Below are 16797 nucleotides of genomic sequence, written 5' to 3' on the forward strand. Positions count from 1 at the left end.
AACTAAGTGCAACTGAACTTGTCTTTACTCAAAACTTCACAAGTGCAAGTTTTAGGAAAAAAAAATCGAAGCCTAAAAATTGCAGTTTTTTTTTCTTCTCACGTATAAGGAGGGAAAGTTAACGGTAAAAAGCGTTTGCTTGACACTGCAGCTCAGGAATGGCAAAACACGGAAAAAAAAAAGGCTTCTTTGAAATGAGCACCCATCAGCAGATTTGTGCGTGTGTGGTGCCATCTATAAGTAGCAGTGTAAACCAAATTATTTTTATCGTCCTAACGCATAAGAAAAAACGAAAAAAAAAAAAAAAACTTTTTTAGGCATACATTTTTTTGTTGAAACCCGCACTGATGAATTTTGAATACTATGATAAATACACTACCTAGATGCCTCTGTGAAATGTTTCAATGCACTCTGTTCATTAGCTTATTTATATTAATTTGTTTTTACGCCCGAATGGCACACAGAAACATTGTGCGTATTAAAGTTTTTAAGGTGGTGTATTGCATGCATCACAAATTCAGTGCATAGCACTTGTTTCTCGTTTCAACCTCCAGCCGACGGGACACTTGTGCTTGGCCAGGAACAAGATGTCCGCGGCGGAGACTTTTCCGTGTCCGAGTCTTTCTCCGGAGAGCTGACCCAAGTCAACATTTGGAGCAAGGTCCTCAACGCCAGCGAGATAACGTCTCTCCTAAATCGCTGCAGCTTCTATCACGGAGACGTTGTGGCTTGGACGGACTTCTTGGAAAACCTTCGTGGGAATGTCTTACGAAACGCCTCGGCTTTCTGCCGTGGTAAAGCAATGTATTTGTCGGTCTGTTGCTGAGCTATCTTTAACATTAGAGTGGTTAGTCGTACGTGTTCTACATAAGTGCTTTCTCGATGTAATAGTTACTGTAACATTTTCAAAGAAAATATCCTTGGGAAGTATCACCTGCCTGACAGCACAACATCAGTAACGCTTCATCAGTTGGAAGCTGGCACATTCTATTAAACTGATTCAATTACCCCTTGCAAAAGAATGTCTGGATGACGGGTTAAGAAATCATGCGGGAGATCAGAGTTTTTGATCACTAAATAACCAAACCAATATTTTTCCATGAAAGAGTCTTTTGAAATGTTAACAGAGAAAAAATCTACCACCAACACACTTCCTCACCTGAAGTGGCTTGCTCAAGCATTGAGCCATAGAAAGATAGATTTATTTTACACCTGCTACTGCTACATTTGTTTTTATATGTTCATGTTTCAGGTTGCCCGACACCGCCTGCTCCAACGTACGGCGAAGTCAGTTTCAGGAGCACCATCGTGGGTGCAGTGGCCACTTACACGTGCGACCGAGGATTTGTGTTGCAGAGGGCCGACGCACGGGAATGTCGGGCATCTGGCGAATGGTCACATCCCATCCCGATTTGCGTTGGTGAGCAGCTTCAAAGAAAATAAAATTCCCCTTAAAGTTTTCTGTACACATTCTGTAGGCACACAGTAGAACCTTTCCACAGTAAAGCCAGTTTCATTAGGAATGGTCATTGCTAGGTACCAGTATCCTGAATACTTATGGTATATTAGTATTAGGAGTGTACTTAAAATTGGCTCCACTATGCACATATCCTTCACATGTCAGTCTTTGCTATAGGGGAGTTGCACTGCATGGCGTCACCTCCCTTGTCGGCCTGGTGAATTTTTCGAATGAATGAATTTGGAGTTTTCTCGCATAGCAGCAACATAGGCCATAGTGCACCCAACACATATGGCCTGTAGTTCTCGTACAAGGGAAAGAGGTCCCTTTTTTAAATAACGAGCTCAATTGTCTCGCAGTAGAAACATAAGTTTGTATGGCTAAAGCAAAAAAAGAGTTTTACGATGCCCAGCAAAAGAAAGATTACAAACACAAGAAACAAAATAATGTTAAAGGGAAACTCCGCTTCATTCTCGGTTGTTACCAAACCCTGCGACTCTCTTTAGTATCATCTAGAAGGACCGAATATCAAATATTATAACGTAATAACGCCTAAAAGATCACTAAACCGGCCGACAAAAACTGAGACGCCAAAATCCGCTAATTTAGCGGGCGACGTGCGGCGCAGCCAACGTTGCATTTCCGTTGTGGCTGACGTCTGTTGCATACGCAGTTTTTTTCTTAATATTTTCTTTTCAAGGGAGAGCTTACCGGGCGGCGCTACGGACGCGCTCCACGTTTGAGTAAGCAAAGAGGCGAGCCTACTACAATAAAGATCAGTGGGCGAGATGGACAAAAAAAAAAAATGAATGAGAACAAGAGAAACAAAAAGAGGGAGAGAGAGTTGTACGAGATGACCGGATGAGTTTCGCTGACACACCTGCCAACCGGTGCCAACCGACTAGCCGCCTGGGTTGCAGCCTACATAGCCTGCTTCGTTGCTGCTTGCGTTGCCTGTTCGCCGCCGCAGCTAGGCCCGCCCTCCCTCCTCCCTCCTCGCCCTTCCCCCCTCATCCGCGTCTTTCTTGGGTTACCGCTAGTAGATCACGTGACCCTTTGTATTCCACGTGGGTGCGTATGCAACTGACGTTGAGGGTACAATGTTGCCCGGCTGTGTCGAAGTTTCAGTTTCGGTTTGCAATTATGGTAAATAACAAGATCGCACGAAAAATATTTTGCTTTTAATGAGACAAACGGTCTAGGGTTGTTTTGAAGTACTTTTCACGTTTATATCATCCACTATCTCAAAATTTCAGAAATTGAGCGGAGTTGCAATTAAAGCAAACCCGAGGTCTCTGCCTTGAATTTTGTTAAAAAGTGATTGGAGCAAGTCGACATTGCACAATTGTAGATCACTCGACGGTGAACTACCGTTGAGGACAGTGCGCAAACACTGTCAAATATAGTCATAACGTTAAGGGATATAATAGGGAGTTTTAGAATAACGTACGCAATTTTAGCGCACGCTAGCGCTAAATTTAGCGTTTGTATTAGCGCACGCGACGCAGGAGAGTTTTAGAATAGCGTTTCTCCGCCGCGACGCAAAAGCCCAAGCCTCTCGCGTTTGCGACGCCACCAAGATACAGTAAAAATTTTTATTTCACACACGAAATGGTGTAACTTTAGAAAAAAAACAAGTTTTTTGGTCCAGAGTAGCATTTTAATTTGTTTAAACATGAGAACGCGACGCGAGCGGTTGACCGGTCGTGTCCGCTTGCGTCGCCTCGGCAAGAGAGGTCTCGTGTACTGACCTTCGCACATCGTTCGTTCGCCGTAAAATGTTCGCGCGTCGCAAGCATCAAGTTGCCGGTGATCGCTGCCAAACCGAGTACAATGTCGTCCCGTATTGAAAATTGCAGTCGCGAGGATGCCGCCGACGTCGAACTCACGACGCCGCCAAAACAGCCGCCAACATAATCCTGGAAGCCGCCATTTTTTTTAACTGTGCTCGTCTTGGCTTTAGCCAACTTCTCATCACGAATCCTCCTTGGAGAAGCGCAAAGACTCTTTGCGTACGCACGCTATTTCCGAGAAATAGCGCGCGCTAAAATTGCGCACGCAAAGCGCAAAACCTGGTTTGCGTTCGGAGCATGCGCAGTGGCGACGACGCTATTCTTTGCGTGCGCAAAGCTTTAGCGTGCGCTATTCTAAAACTCCCTAATAATGACCCAAACTTGTCGGTCTGTGCGGTGGAACCCTCATTTGATGTATCAGATGCACATTAAGGTGTACAGCGTAATCTACAGTAGATCCCTGCTAATGAGTTGATATTTACTGTCTCCACGTTGCTCGAATTTTCAGGTGTTTTTTGCGGGATACCGCCGGACCCAGTCAACGGAAATATCAGAGGTTCGCTGTTTCACTACAACGGCAGGGTAACGTATGTGTGCAACGAGGGTTTCCACCTCGTCGGACCCACGCAGAGAATTTGTCAGGAAAATGGCCGGTGGACGAGCCATGATCCACAATGCGAAGGTGAGTCGGCAAGTTTCGAGTTGGATATTTGTTGGGGGCGACGTTCATATGCTTTCTTTTGTACGAGCACGAAATAGACAATGTTTCTTCCTAAAGCCGCTTACAAGCTCTCGTTGGTGGTGGTCTATAAATGTGTATGTGCCTTGGTCTACCACATGGACCACCACAATCTCAAAAGATACTAATGCAACATCAACTAAAAACTGACAGAAAGAATTGAATTGTGAAGTGTAGGCTAGCGCTGTAACAAGCCACATCCTGTGTCTATTTAAAAAATGTACAATGTGTTTTCGAAAAAAAAAAACGTGCACCGTGTTTTTTCATTGCAATAATAAACTATGCATTTCCAAACACCCAGGCTTCGTCCAAATGCAGCACGACCGGTCTGGACGAGATGCCCAAGTTTCAGAAGTAACCATTGTCTTATTCAAGAGTTAACGGTGACTTTTTCAAACTTTCAATGAAAAAATGGGACCCGTTTCCGGTGGCCGACACCATCCATCTTTATGAACTCGTAGGCCTCGTCGACTGCTATTTTTCCATAGAAACTTTGGAAAATTGCTTGCAACTTCTGAATAAGATAATGGCAAGCTCAGCAACTTTACCATTTAGTCCACACTGCTAGCGCAAGAGCGAGTGTTGGGCAATGAGTCTATTTTAACGGCGACACTCTAAATTTGTTCAGGCGTGTATATAGCCTTGGACACAAATGCATTTCGCTTCCGACTCGTGATGTTTTCAACCTCTTTGTCTTCAGAAACGCTCTGCGAACTCCTCCCAAACGTCACAAACGGACGGATTGTGCCCGCCAGCAGTCCCCTCAGACCGGGAGCCAAACTGAACATCGTCTGCAACTCCGGCCACAAGTTCGCTCCGGAAGTGACATGCACGGACGACGGAACGTGGAGCGTGCCAGAGGTCGTCTGCCAACCGGCCAACTGCTCCGAGCCACCCACCGTTCCTCACGGCGACGTGACCGTGGTGAAGAACCCCGACGTGCGGCGAGCGAACGTCCGCTACTCCTGCAACCAGGGGTTCGAGCTCGTGGGGGAAGAAGTCGTACCGTGTTCCGAGAGTGACGTTTGGGCCGGCGCTGTTCCGACGTGCAGACGAGTGTCGTGCCAAGCTCCGCCCCGCTTTGCAAACGGGGTGTGTGAAGCGCAACGACGAGCGTACGTCTTCGGAAACACCGCGAGGTTCGTCGCAACTACTTCTGTCTTCGTCGTTTTTTTAGGGTGCATGATCAGACAAGCCTCTCCCATAAACCTCTCTGCTTGTCATGATTAATGGTTCTCTCCTCTCCATCGTTCACTCTGCTAAAGTGTAAGGAGTGGAGTGCTTTGCAAAAGGAGCATGTCCCGCTATTCTTAACCTGCAACGGACTATAGATCAAAGTGGCATTAACTTTGAGGAGAAAAAATGTACACCTTGTAGAAGAGTGCAACGAGACCAGAATTCGCAACAGCGCATACAAAGGTCATTGCTAAAACGAAAATGGTGGCACTTAAAACGTCTGAAGCCTGGTGGTGTTGCTCACTGGGAAGCTATCTGGGCACAACATCAATGTTGTGCCATGTTGTGTCATGTTAGTATGAAGAAAAGGGACCTCTGCCCAAACCATAGCATTGGCTGTCGCTGCCTAAAGGAACATATCTGCTCGAGGTAATGTATGTCCGTCTCGAATTTCTACTTCATTCGGCATGGCACATTCCCTCGCATAACTTACTAGCGGCTGTCTTTGCAAGCTAAGCGTCTGTTTCTAGTGGCAGCTGCATTAGCTGGCATGCGGCCCTTTAACGTCGTGTGTTTACAAAGAGACACGGAAGTGAGAGCGAACGTCGTAAATATAGCTCGTGCTGCTGGAATAATCGGCGATGGCGTCGGTTAAATTACAGGTGCCGCTGTGACCTAGGCTACACGCTGCTTGGGGAGCCCACGGTAACGTGCTTGTCCGACGGCAGCTGGTCCACACCGCAGGTCCACTGCATTCCGGTGCACTGCCCCAAACTGCCAAACCCGGTGCACGGCCAAGTAGCAGCCGCTAACCACAGCTACCAAGCAGTTGCCGACTACAGCTGCTACCACGGTTACACGCTCCTGGTACTGGATCTTTTCCACACAAATTTTAAATAAGGTGCAGTTTATCCATAAAAACTGTACTTCTGAGTGTGCCATGCTCCGGTTATTGGAACGGTTTCGCCTCCCTCGCCAAGCAGCTCGAATGACAAACTTTGTGAATCGGTCGGGCAGAACTAAGAGTGCATTAGAGTGTCTCATTTTACACCGCACTCATTTAGATCAGGTCTGCTAAGCCAATTTTGGGATCGGCGAAGCTCTCACGTAGACCCTCAAACCCCCCCCCCCCCCCCCTTTCATGAAAAAAAAAACAGAAATTGACTTTTTTGTTGATTTTGGCTAGGTGGCATGAGCTACCACCCATTATAAAAAGTGCAGCCGTTACTTGCTATTGATCCATTCATCCTCTTACTTGACACTTTTCCCTTCTCCTCTCTATAACAGTAAAGGATGCCCTTTTCACACTGAATTTATATCCGTTTTCATCTGAAGAACCGTAGCAAAAAAAAGTCTTGCTTCTCGCAGAGCATCACTAATTCCTCCCTTTATGTGGATAATTAAGATATATGTAGGTGAATTTTAGATTAGATATGTGTTCTCTTATCAAGACATACACATTCGAAACGCAAAACGCATCACTTTTTTCTTTGACAATTAAATCTCGTAAGAACTGCTTCGCACCGCGAATGAACCATGTGCAAAGCTTGCCTTTTCCTTGAGGTAAAAATGGGAGTCCTCCCCCCCCCCCCCCCTCAACCAACTCTCTCACGCACGGATATGGCGGCTCCCTAAGGGGTCCCCAACACATCCATGCTTCAGAACCACTGATTTAGACAAATGCCGTTTCGGTTGACAGAGTATGGAATAAGCGAGAACCGAGCAAACTAATGGAAACCGGAAAAGAAAACTTCCTGCTTTAAAGTAACCTGAACAAGGCAGCATCAGACGTATGGACCGTAGCTTGCGCCGAAAATCTAATTGCACTAATTGCAGGGTGCAAGCTTGAGGAACTGCAGGTATGATGGAGTCTGGAGCGGGAAGGAGCCATCCTGCGTCCCCGACAAGTGTCCACCTCCGCTCCCAGTCATTAACGGACGGTACAGTTTTTATCAGAGCTTAATTATGATCGAGTTATGCTAGACTTTAGATGACTTACATTTTGCACTTGTTTAACAATTAATGAATTTAGAAAACATTCCTTTGAACAGCCCCCGCTACGCATAAATAAAGAACTAGCCCTTTGAGTGTAGTTGTTGTCTTGTAAAGAGCAGCAATGCCCGAAGCAATATCTAAATCAAGAATTTACCACATTCAGCGTGTAAAACTTCGTTTTTTTTTTTTTCACTTTTTATCTCTTTTTTTAGACATTTTATCTCGTTTTCTTTTCAAGAAATTTACTATTTATCTCAGTGAACAAGCTGTCACATAGTTTTTCATGCAAATCCATGTCATAGATCTCAAGTGACACACTGGTTCAAATCCAGATGAAACCATCCGGTATATTTTTCTTATTACTGGCTTACAGAACAAGTCTTTCTGTCCATGCCGACACTATACCACTTTAGTCGTTAGCATGGCCTCTTTATGTTGTGGCAAATACGTAAACAGGAGACCACTCTCTAGCAGTGCATTTAACCGTCGCGGTAACAGCTGTTCGTAACAGCTCGAATAAAACAAAAATGGCAATTTAACTAAGAGTCAAACGGCAGTTAACCAGTTTTCCCCGATTTCATCGCAGAATCACCGGCGCCAACTGGACCGTCGGAGGTCACGTGGACATCACCTGTTCACCAGGCTACGAGCTGCACGGACCCTCAAGACGATTCTGCGGGGAGGGCGCTTTATGGATGCCGCTTGATCCGCTGCTCTGCGTTCCGAGGAAGTGTCCGAAGCCGACGGAAGTGGCCCGTGCAGTGGCATCCGTATCCGTGGGCTACGTAGGGAGCGTGCTCAAGTATGCCTGTGAGGAAGGATACATTCTGACAGGAGCCAAGACCCAGACGTGTACCAGGGAGGGTCGGTGGAGCCCAGGGGATCCGAGATGCGTCCCAGTGGACTGCGGATCACCACCGGCGGTAAGCGGAGGTTTGCAGAGACGCTCTCGAATGAGGAACTCGCAGTGGGAACAATTTTAAAGCAAAAAAAAGGGTCTTTCCTTTTGTCAATATAAAAATATGCAAAGAAGCAACATGTTTCTTTGAGGATTTAATAGACACAGCCACAAAGATGTTAACCGGCTGGAAAATGACAGCCTAGAAATCTAAGGTTGGCTGTCAAAAGACGTGAGCTTTTCCACTGGACTTTATTGCAAAAACAAATTGTCTAAAAAAAATAAAATTATTTTATCCTTTTGATACAGGGGCTCACCAAAACATTTATCATAAAGGAGACACTAATTGGTCAAAATGTGGCAGGCTTCCATTACTCAAGTTTTCACAATTCACGCCTTTCTTTTTTGAGGAGGAGTTTATCGTGAATACAGACATAAACGAGAAGCTTTAATTTGTTGTTGTCAGGTACTAAGACTATATTTTACACTAAACGTTTTGTAGGTTTGACCGAGCAAACTCTCTTATACCCGTGCCACACGGACAACTCGAATGCCATTTACAACGAATGACATTTGAACGATCGGCCAATCAGCGCGCGACACTCCGAGCGTGGGTTGTTCCACGTGCGACAGATCGCGAGCCGATTCGTCGATCACACGAACGTCATTCGTCGTAATTCGAGTTGCCCGTGTGGCACGGGTATTAGTCAGTGTTTCCACTAGCCTGAACAAAAAGCCTCAATGTGGGATGGCAACTTTGCCAAAAAATGATAAACACTCATGTTTCTGTCTCGAAGTTGGAAGATGGTGAAGCGGTCGTAGAAAATGGCACGTCATACCTGGGCATCGTGAACTACCGCTGTCGCACGGGGTTCACCCTCGTGGGCACCGGGACGAGAACCTGCTCTGCTAATGGAACGTGGACTGCTGACCCCCTCCAGTGCAACCTTGTCTCTTGTTCCAAGCCGGAGCCGGTTGCCCACGCAGAAATTCTCTACGGCAGCACTTGGTGCGTTCTCAATGTTATACCGTACCACCTTTGTTCCTGGCAATACACTGTTATAAACCTGGGAACAGAAAGCCCTCGCACACCCAGAAGATGCCACAATATCTCGAATGCTATCTCAATGCACACGTACACAACTCGCATACAACGCCTTGTCTTCCATCAAATACCAAGATTTTTTGGCATGTAGTGCGGTAGTAACCTACCGCTAACCGATCTCAAAAGCACAGAAAATTACTATTAGAATGAAATTAGCAAAGCTCCGCAATGAACCAAACTTCTTTTGGTACGATTTCTGCGGTGAAAGCAAGTATTGAATTCGCCATTTTTTCCATCGCTACGTATCTCGTTTCGAACAGGTACGGCTCCAGTGTCCAATACAAGTGCGACCACTGGTTCAAGCTGCACGGACCAGAGCAGCGGGCCTGCACTGCCAACGGCACGTGGTCCGACGTTGCTCCGACCTGTGTCCCAACACCTTGCTCCATGTCTGAGACGCTCGAGCACGGAACAATCCACTCTTCGCCGCCCGTCGCCCTCTTCACGTGCAATCGCGGACATCGCCTCCTCGGACCGAAGGTCCTCCGTTGCTACGGCAATGGAACGTGGAGTGGACACGCTCCAACCTGCGTGCCGATGAACTGCAGCCTGACCGGCGGGCCCGCCAACGGGAGGTTGGTTCAGGACGACGCGACCGGCATCACGGCACGGATTGTCTGCGATTCGCGGCATCGGATCGAGGGGGACGAGAGGTGGACCTGCCGGCTTGACGGAACGTGGCTAGGAGGGACGAAGTGCATCTTGTCCGAGTGTGGGCCTCCAGATCCACCCTTGAACGGCGTCGTGTCTGGCACGGATTTCAAGTAAGCGAAGGAGGCTAGAGTTGGTTGTAAGGCCTGTTCACACGTACATCACAGTACTGTCTCAGCGCCGACAGTACTGCTGATGCAGCACTGATATTGCAGTATCTCAGTAACGAGATACTGCAATGACCATCTACTGTTGGCTCTCTGTTTGTGCGAAACTCGAAAGCTTTTGTCTGTGGGTAAAGATTCGGCGAATTGAGCTGAAAATAAATTTGCCAACACACAAACAAAACTGAGATTTCCTGTCATCCCCTCCGTTGTTTTATTTCCTCCATGTCTTGAGGTTCAGATTATGATGTTACCTAACCAACCTGCCTGCACACTTCAGCTTCTTGCAACGGAAACAAAACTTTTGGAATAAAGAGAATGGTGCTTTAGATGCAGTGCTCCATTCTCCAAATGTACACCAACTACACAATGCCTTGTGGCTAGAGGACTCCATGCACTACTTCCGCCACAACCTAAACCCCGATGCAATAAAATTGAAATAATGAACAACACGCACGCAAGCATTTTTGCTTTTGTGGGTCACCTCATTTCTATATGCAGTTTTATGTTAAATAAAATCATTATTATTATTAATATTATCATTTTTTATTACTGTTACATTATGATGTTTCCCAACCAGCAGTAGTTCGAGACTAAATGGCAAGCCACAGCAAAGGAATTCATTATCCTTTACCGTTTTAATGACAAAAGTTATTTCCTTGTTATCTTTGCAGTGTAACAAGCATCGTTCACTACCACTGCAACACGGGTCACAGGCTCCAGGGCAACCCGCACCGCACCTGCCTCCCCACCGGAACGTGGGGTGGCCTCGTCCCCACCTGCGAACCCTTCGCCATCTGCAACGCAACCAACACCGGCGCATGCCCGGCCGAAGAATGCATTCCGCCGAGCCTCGCCAACGGAAGAGTAACCCACGACACGCTCGCAGTCGGGGGCACCGCGAGGTACTCCTGCAACCCTGGCTTCCGATTGGTCGGTGCCCCGACCCGTCTCTGCGGGAGAGGTGCAACGTGGGAAGGCAGAGCACCCTCGTGCCGCCCTAAGAGGTGCCCTCCCCTGCAAGCGTCGCCTGAGCACTCCCACGTAGACTACACTGGTTTTACCCTTGGACACAACGCGAGTTACTCCTGCGACGAAGGCTACTCCGGGAAGGGAGTAGCCACGCGGATGTGTCGGGCGGATGGAACGTGGGAAGAGAACGGAGGGTTCGAGTGCGCTCCGGCGATCTGCCGACTGCCGACGGGCGTGGATAATGGGAGCGCGGATCCGGAAGGGTTGTGGTTGGGAGCGGTGACCCGTTACGCCTGCGACGACGGGTTCCAATTACGAGGAAATGACACGAGGACTTGCGGCTTGGATGGGAGTTGGAGTGGGAATGAAGCCGTCTGCGACGTCATCTCAGGTAGGCAAGGTTTTAAAATGAATTGGAGTAGACACCTGACCAAGTGCGCGTCGGCAAGCGAGGCACTAAATCGTCGCGTCAGCTACGTGTAAGTGCATCGCAGTGTAGATGCCGAGCTCGTGTTCACTAGTAATGCTGCGAGCTTATTTCATAATGCACCTTGGTCTTGTCCCACTCGACAGGGGTGGCTTAACCTTGAGAAAAAGTTAATTGAGGAGAGTGAATATGTGGTATACTTTACTGCAAGGCAAGTTCAGGAAAACCCCCAACGCTGAACACCCCAAGCAGCAGTCGCACATCGAACAAAAGACATGGCGTTTGCTGCAGACGAGACGGAATCATCTGCGTACGAGCCTCAAGCCCGTTCGAAGCATGTTGGCTTCATACGTACACATGTATCAAACATGCCTGCAGACAGATTTGTATGACCAATGTGACAGGACCATCATACGGGCGAGAGAAACACCTCAGACAGTGTCCGCAGACAGTCTTTTGTACGATGTGCGGGCAGTGTGACCGCGGCTTTGGGCTATTCCCCAGAATTCGAACAGTCCATGTGATGTGAGGAAGGGTGTGCCGCATTTCTGCCTCTTAAAGGGATACTGAATTGAAATTTAACATGTACCTTTCACGTTCGGAAATAAGTTAGACACGATCAACTGAAACTACTAATAACAATCGCACGCTTACATTTTGAACGGATGGCTGTTTTTCGTTCCAAAGAACCGATTTCAGTGAGCGCTCAAAGATCAGCTGTCGAACAGCGCACTGCATCGCGGGAGTGGACCAACCGATGTCGCAGATGTCAGCACGGGCAAGGCTGGTGTGGTTACGAGCCGCGCGACTTGGCGTCTTCGACGCGTTACAACCTGGCCGTTTTTGGTTGCCCTTACCCGCTCCCGGCAAGAGCTGAATAGGCCGGGGGGGAAGGGAAATCCGATTTAATGGGGCTCGCGTGCATGCAGCTTGCCGCCATACTTCTGCGGAGCTGCGCAGCTTTTATGTGCATAGTGACGTAACAGTGTTCAAATTTATATAATCAGTGAATGTTTTTTTGTTTTTTTAAGCAAAAAATTGGTCCCTTTGGGGTGTAACCAAAACGTGGTTGACATTTAGACAATAAAATACGAGCTAGAATTTCGTTGCAGTATCCCTTTAAAGTTGACCAAACATTTTTTTTTTCTTCTTCCAGGGATGGACGAATCAGTTGTTTCCCAAGCCAAGGTACAGTCACCATAAAGCTTTATTTCCCATCGAGCGCATGGCGGCCAGCGAATAAATCTGACTTACGCAACGTCTGAGCCTTCCACGCTGCGGCGTTTTTACGAAACCGTGTCTGGCCACGTTCTCGAGTCTATACAATCTCGCGTCTGGGATCACGACGAAGATGATGACGACGAACAGGCCGCCACCGTCCTGGTTGCACTAATCTGCTCGGGGCTGCAGATGTCTTCGAGGAACAGCTTTGCCAGGTTGCTCAGTCTCTGGTTCGTGGACTCGGAAAACCTCAACATGCAGTCGATCACGGAAGGAGTCGCGATGTCTGCGCAACAAGAAGGTGCCATTCTTTTAGACACAGTTTAGATCACCCTCAGGGCTGTTCCTGAGACAACAACGTTCGGAGCTGCGCTTCAAAACGAGTGATTTCAGCGTCCCCAAAAGGATAGAGCCGAGATTAAGTGTGTCTCTCAAAAAAGTGGAAAAAAAAATAAAAAATATTGTGATGAGCAATGATTTTGGCACATGTAGAGCTCCGTCGAAGAGGTACAAAGCTTCCATAAATGTTAATAAATAAATCTAACCTGAAACTAATGTCTTTCTAGGGGGATGGTGTCCACAATAAAGGCCGACATACACTTTTTGGGTGCCTCCTCCTTTCCTATATCCTCTCCAGTTTTTACCTTGCCCCAACTTGGCTCCCCTCACAGCTTAGGAGAGGGGGAGCACTAAGAAGATTATCTTCGCAGAAAGACAAAGGTTATACGTCTCCCTTTAAAGGGGAGAAGCAAGTTGAAAAGCGGCAATATTTTGAAAAAAAAAAATGATGATTTGTTAATATAGCTTGTTCATATTTCATGTATGAAAATATAAGGGCAGAATGTGATATCGTAATTAGTCAAATATGAATTTGAACGATTCCCAGCGACCCAAAGACGCCTAAATTTGGACCATTTGCGTGTGCGAGGTCGTTAAAATTGAGGCGTCACCCACCGTTTATCTTGAGGAGTAAGCCTAGCCTTCTCTTTTTCGTAGCATTGTTTTGCAACTTTAATCTTTCAGGAAAAGTTATTAACAAATTTTTTTTTTTCCCACCATAAAGAGTATTCAGGAAAAGTTATTAACAAATTCTTTTTTCCCGCCATAAAGAGTGTTGCTACTCATTTATGGTAATATTCTAACGCATTTTTCTCTTTTTGTACTTTCGGGGTGCCCTAACAGTTTGTACACAGGGATGTTTCACAACCAAATTAAGCATGCATATGCTTTAAGTTATGTTTAATGCAATTATTGAGGTTTGGTTAGAATATATACTTCTATATTTATGAAAACTTAAAGAAACATTTGTTTGCCCTTTGAAAATGATGTTTTGCGACTTCCAATATTTTTTTTAAACACAAGAGGTAGAAGAAATAACAGAAGATGCAGATGAGCTGGTGAACTTTCAACATCTTGCACACTTGAAATTGGGAACACTTTTTGTTCCCAGTCTCAGGTGTTCAAGCCGACAAAAGAGGCCTCGCAAACATTATTTTTGTTGTTCATTGCACTCGGTGGTTTAAAACGAACAAATTAGCTTATTTTACGAGGCACTTATAAGCGTGTTGCCATGCCTCACGTGTGCACAAGAACACACTTATTTAAATTTTTTTGGCATGTGCACTGCATTTAGCATTTAAAAACAAGCTACACCTAAACTAACACCAGATATATAAAAAAAAATCAAGCCCTATAAAATGTAAAAATTTAATTCAGTTATTGTAAACATTAAAAAATAACGTCCAATGGCAAATGTCCCCCTCAAAGAGCCACTGAAAACAACAAAACAACTTTTTAACAGTCTGGTTGGGACACGTCTGTCAAAAAGTAAATTTTACGCAAAAACTTTTTTTAGAGCAGTATTGACGGCGTGAGACGTGATTTAGTCGGTAGTCACCTCCTTTCCACTCGTTTTCTCTGCATTTCTGGTGTGTGGAGGAGAGGTGGACCGGCTTGGCCATTACGTTGAGGTGGAGAGATTATGACCATCTCGTGAGGTGGAGAGAGTGTATGACCATTCTGCGATGTCATGGACTTTGCACGTAGAATTTGAAATAAATCTCACACCGCCAATATTGTTCTAAAAAGGTTTTTTTGTTTGCATAAAATTAATTTTTTGACAAGCGCGTCCCAACCAAACTGTTTAAAAAATATCACTTTTTTTTTCTTTTCAGTGGCCCTTCTTTCCTAATCCTTAAGACCCACTTCAGACGGTGCAATGCGGAGCACAGGTCCGTTTGTTGCTTGCACACGATGATGTCAGAGCGTTGAGTTCTTATTGGCGGACTGAAAAAAAATAGTGGGCAGACCCTAGCATTGAGGTCTACCTGCTATCCTTTCAATCGGAGCTCGGTGTCTTCTGACATAACCACAAGTCCTGGGCAAGAAGCAGACGACTCGCTCTCCGCATATTCCCTGCAATTTCAGGGTTGTTGACGAGATGTTCCCTAGATGCCCGCGCTCTGACACGAACTGCTGGGATACGTCCAGACAGAAACCAAGGAACGATTGTGAGACGTATGAAGCGGCAGCAGCCAATCGCAAACGCAATATTTTATGCGACTCCTGTAGCGGGGATGATGACGGCGTTTCACCTTGTTTTGGTTTTCTATGAATCGTTTCCGGTGCTAATTGTTTTTTGGAGATCAGTTAGTATTTGCAACACAATTTAAAGATACAAAAATAATGTTATTAACAATGATGACGAGATAACGTAGTGGTTGCAGCAGTCTTGTGCAAAAGCCATTGCAACACCAAGACATTGGGAAAGGTTGCTGTCTGCAGCCTGCCTACAGTTGCAGTGATCATACACTGGCTGCGTTCCAAATCTTACTCGAATGCATCCGAGTTACTCCGGTGGATCATGTCTGTGACAAGACGGAGCGGTGCTGGACGCAGGTAGGCTTTTGAATGCCAAGGTATAAACCTTTACACTAGAGCGAGATCGAGTAAATTTTGAAACACAACCACTAACTCTTATTTATAAAAAAAAAAAAAAAAAAAAATTGTGAGAAAAAAATAGAGGGTTTTAAATGAGATAATTTGGTGGTAGCATCACTGGTAACACTGCTGCTTAAAGAAACAACAAGACCATTGTTCCTTGAGAACACGATTCATAGCCTCCCAAAGTAGTCTCGGTCAATTTGAGACTTCACTGAATTTAGAAATTCAGAGGGAAAAATCGCATTGCGATACACACATTACAGAAGCTTCTTTCAAAACAACTGAAAAATTCTGCCTCGGTGATCATTTTGGGTAACAATTTTGAGCTAATCGCACTTTCTTGTTTCCCTTGCCTCCAGAATGGTTCGCGTTCACAGGTAGCCCCCAAAAATGGTTGATTTACCTGATTTGCAACCAGACAATCCAAGGTATACCAGTGTAGTAATGGTCGAAAGCACAGTTTCCTCTTGCGAGTTTGATAAGCAGTCAACCACCTTTGCAATGTGTTCGGGCTTGACAACTTCAGCGCGAAATGACTGATCTGGAAAATACATAAATAAAATAAAAACGGCACATGAACTCCAGCGATTCGGGTCCTGGTTTTGATTCTGTGATAGAATTGTTTACCTGAAGCCAGATTGCAGATACCGCCGATGGCGTACTCTTTCAAAGCATCGCTACTACTGTCAAGCTGATCTGCGAATTTAATCGGTAAGTTTAATCACAGAATTCAAATGTGCGCTTGTGTGGGCTTACCTATGAAAAGGTTCACGATGTTCAGTCGTTTGAAATGTTCGTAGTTCACCGGATCGTAGGCGAAGTTGGCGAGATTGGCTAGAACTTGCTCTTTTGCCTCTGAAATGTCCGCGCACGCGGTTGAATTGGTCAATCGCAAATTGATCAGAGAATGCGTACGCAGTCTGTGAAAATGGTCAAAACAAAACCCAGCAGCACTCCGGAGGGGGCATTACCACCACTGACTTACCCGCTGACTTGGTGTCCTGAAATTCCGTCACCAGTTCCCTCAGATACCTAAACCTCTCTTTGGGGTCGTACCGGGACATTTGCGGTAAATAGTCATTCAAAACGTCTCAAAAACTCGCATCTGCGGACGCCAAAACAGGCCTCAAACGTCAGATAAACATCGCAGTGTGACACATGAGCAAGATGGAAGGATGGAAGCCTTTTAGTGCTTTTTAGTCCTAAAACAAGGTGGCAGATGGCAGCACCGTCTAATGAAAACGTAAACAAGAA

General features: G+C 46.0%; 2 protein-coding genes across 2 annotated transcripts in view; one reads left to right on the plus strand and one right to left on the minus strand.

Annotated features, from left to right (window-relative positions):
* LOC8034986 (sushi, von Willebrand factor type A, EGF and pentraxin domain-containing protein 1) overlaps positions 1 to 11595 on the plus strand; it is a 50502-nt gene extending 38907 nt beyond the window's left edge. Inside the window, exons 23-32 of the mRNA XM_042289437.1 lie at positions 555 to 794; positions 1253 to 1420; positions 3761 to 3934; positions 4692 to 5130; positions 5830 to 6034; positions 7004 to 7107; positions 7749 to 8085; positions 8858 to 9069; positions 9426 to 9929; positions 10655 to 11595. Coding sequence (XP_042145371.1) covers positions 555 to 794; positions 1253 to 1420; positions 3761 to 3934; positions 4692 to 5130; positions 5830 to 6034; positions 7004 to 7107; positions 7749 to 8085; positions 8858 to 9069; positions 9426 to 9929; positions 10655 to 11435 — 3164 coding nt within the window. The 3' untranslated portion in view covers positions 11436 to 11595. The remainder of the gene's footprint in view (positions 1 to 554; positions 795 to 1252; positions 1421 to 3760; positions 3935 to 4691; positions 5131 to 5829; positions 6035 to 7003; positions 7108 to 7748; positions 8086 to 8857; positions 9070 to 9425; positions 9930 to 10654) is intronic.
* A 973-nt stretch (positions 11596 to 12568) lies between these two features.
* On the minus strand, positions 12569 to 16725 carry LOC115323232 (armadillo repeat-containing protein 7). Its single transcript, XM_029983616.3, has 5 exons — positions 16529 to 16725; positions 16300 to 16398; positions 16171 to 16239; positions 15947 to 16084; positions 12569 to 12886 (listed from the first exon to the last, which is right to left on the minus strand). The coding sequence occupies exons 1-5, from the start codon at positions 16605 to 16607 to the stop codon at positions 12720 to 12722; spliced, it is 552 nt and encodes a 183-aa protein (XP_029839476.2). The 5' UTR covers positions 16608 to 16725; the 3' UTR covers positions 12569 to 12719.
* Between the last annotated feature and the right edge of the window lie 72 nt (positions 16726 to 16797).

This window comes from Ixodes scapularis, unplaced genomic scaffold (assembly GCF_016920785.2).
Source record: "Ixodes scapularis isolate PalLabHiFi unplaced genomic scaffold, ASM1692078v2 PGA_scaffold12__126_contigs__length_90152505, whole genome shotgun sequence".
Classification (NCBI taxonomy): Eukaryota; Metazoa; Arthropoda; class Arachnida; order Ixodida; family Ixodidae; genus Ixodes; species Ixodes scapularis.